The sequence below is a fragment of the Nanorana parkeri genome, unplaced genomic scaffold, assembly GCF_000935625.1.
Source record: "Nanorana parkeri isolate BGI_ZX_2015 unplaced genomic scaffold, ASM93562v1 scaffold1233, whole genome shotgun sequence".
Lineage (NCBI taxonomy): Eukaryota > Metazoa > Chordata > Amphibia > Anura > Dicroglossidae > Nanorana > Nanorana parkeri.
Window position 1 is genome coordinate 281,913 of NW_017307501.1, and position 2,749 is coordinate 284,661.

General features: G+C 43.7%; 1 protein-coding gene across 1 annotated transcript in view; it reads left to right on the forward strand.

Moving 5' to 3' along the window:
• The window catches only part of MRAS (muscle RAS oncogene homolog), a 13,703-nt gene that overhangs the window by 10,555 nt on the left and 399 nt on the right, over positions 1–2,749 (forward strand). Inside the window, exon 4 of the mRNA XM_018568713.1 lies at positions 36–115. Within this exon, the coding sequence (XP_018424215.1) occupies positions 36–115 (80 nt within the window). The remainder of the gene's footprint in view (positions 1–35; positions 116–2,749) is intronic.

Genomic DNA, 2,749 nt, shown 5'->3' on the forward strand with positions numbered 1-2,749 from the left:
TTCGATTTTTTTTTTTTTTACCTTTTTTATTATAGATTCCATACATTGAGACCAGTGCCAAGGACCCGCCACAGAATGTGGACAAAGCATTTCATGACCTCGTACGAGTAATCAGGTGCGTTCTTTACAGGAAGTGGTGTTTGTGTGTGTGTGTGTGTCAACAGCATTCGAGAGATTCACAACATTAGAGACTGCAGAAAGACTTCCACGATACTAATGAGTAGCAGCCAGCTGCAATTCAAAGCAATCGCGTACCGTCCGTGATAAAACAGCTGCTGAGATAAATCATCCCCGGATCTCAGCCGTGCATTGTATGACCTGACTGGTTGAATTCCACTGAGATGGAAAGAATGAGATGGATGAGGGCACCACAGTTGTGTGCGTCCAGTGAGAGCCAACGCGTTTTCGGCATCTCGGTACTTCCTTCATCTGGACCAACCAATAAGATTATACAAGAAAAGAGACGTGTTTTAGGAGATGTCCTAATACGAGATATGGGGCACAGTGTTCTATTAAAAAAAGCAATGTATAGGGCAGTGATGGCCAGGGGCGTCCCGAGGCTGGGTGACACCCGGAGCGGTAACCCGAGTGTCACCCCGCCGTGACATCACTGCGCATGACATCACCACGCGGGTGCGCGATGACGTCATCGCGCACGCGCGGCAGTATTCTGTTACCTGCCGGTGGCCATCTTGGTGATGGACGCCGGCAGAGAGAGGAGGGGACAGTCACCCGGCGGGATAAGGTATGCCGCCGGGTCCCCTCCTCTCTCCTGATACTGTCATGGACCGTACGGCCGACTTTTCAGAGGGGGGTGACACCAAAATGACTGAGTCGTTTTGGTGTCACCCCTCCAATGGTGGCACAGCAATGCAGAATAAGACCATCAGCTATAGATGACTACATATCCCAGCCATACATTATACAGCAGTGCAGAATCAGACCATCGGCTATGGAGGACTACATATCCCAGCCATACATTATACAGCAATGCAGAATAAGACCATCGGCTATAGAGGACTACATATCCCAGCCATACATTATATAACAATGCAGAATACCACCAACTATAGAGGACTGCATATTCCAGCCATACATTATACAGCAATGCAGAATCAGACCATCGGCTATAGAGGACTACATATCCCAGCCATACATTATACAGCAATGCAGAATAAGACCATCGGCTATAGAGGACTACATATCCCAGCCATACATTATACAGCAATACAGAATACACCACCAGCTATAGAGGACTACATATCCCAGCCATACATTATACAGCAATGCAGAATACACCACCAGCTATAGAGGACTACATAGGGGTGTTGTGCGCTCACATGGGGAGGGTGCTGGTTGTGCGGCTTTGGCTGGGGGTAGGATGTGTTTAACGTGTGGCGGCGGGGAGCTGTGCAGCATAGTTCCGACCGTCCCAGAAATCGATCCGGGCAGATCAGTCTGGCAGCAGCGGCCTCTAAACAGGCATATTAGACGTCTGCTCGCTGAGGCCTCTCAGGGGTCCTAGCGAGGAGGAAGCGGCCGTCTAATAGGCCTGTTTAGAGGCCGCTGCTGCCTGATTGTGACCAGCCCGTATCGAGGCCATCTGGGACGGTCGGATCTATTTTCAGAGGTGGTCGCTGAACCTGGGCTTGCGTGGCGTAGGTTTGCCACCACTGGAATATGACACCTATAACCAGCACCAGGCATGCTGTAGATCTTCTGCTCACAAAGAGATGAAATCATGAGGAATCGTATAATGAGATAATACAAATGACATTTAATATTAAGGACTTCGAATCTATACACAGTATAAAGAAGTATTGTTGTGTAATTACAAGTAATAAGCAGTATAGAAAAAAATGTATTCACATAACTTACAGTATAAATGTCATAACATAAGTTCTAAATGTCCTAGCTCGCATTTATACGATGGGTCATGTGATCAGAACATAACAGCAAATGAATAGAATTAGCATTGTGACCGGACGTACCGAATTGTAATCCATGGTAGATGGCTGGTTGTAATTTGGTACATCCGGTCACACTTTTTATTCCATTAGCTGGTCACGGTGCTAATCCTATTAATTTTCTGTATGTTCTGATCACATGATCCATCATATAAATGTGAACTACAACATATTTATATTTAATATACAAGTTACACTTTTTTATATTATAAATGACACCATCAATTTTACACTCTGATTAATGCTAATTTTTATTTATTTTTATACCTCTTTTTGACTATTACTTGTAATACACAAATTACACTTCTTTTTTTTATACTTTTATGTAGTTTATGATTCTTTAGTCCTTTTTAAAAAATATATATATATATTTTATCACATTACATTTTGATTCCTGATGAGTTAATCACGCTTTGGAAATCAAATATTTTTATGTGGTGTCTTAACAGGTCGGCTAGAACTGAGGTGAGTGAAAAGCACCCCCCCCTCATAGTTCTCCTCCTATTAAGATTTTGAAAATGAGAGAGAGAGTGCTGATTGGTTGCCATGCAGAGCTGCTCCAGATTAAAAAAAATAAAAAATTCCCTTTATTCCCTTTTATTGGCTTTATCAGATGTCCTCCTGCCATGTGCATTAAAATGTACTGGGCTTCCATTATCTGTTCCATCTGCTGGGACCTTTTTGAGCATACCCTAAACTCTGGACATAAAGCCCTATCCCTCATATTCTCGGTCCAGCACATTACCATCGATTAATTAGGATGGAACAGAACAGCACAGTGA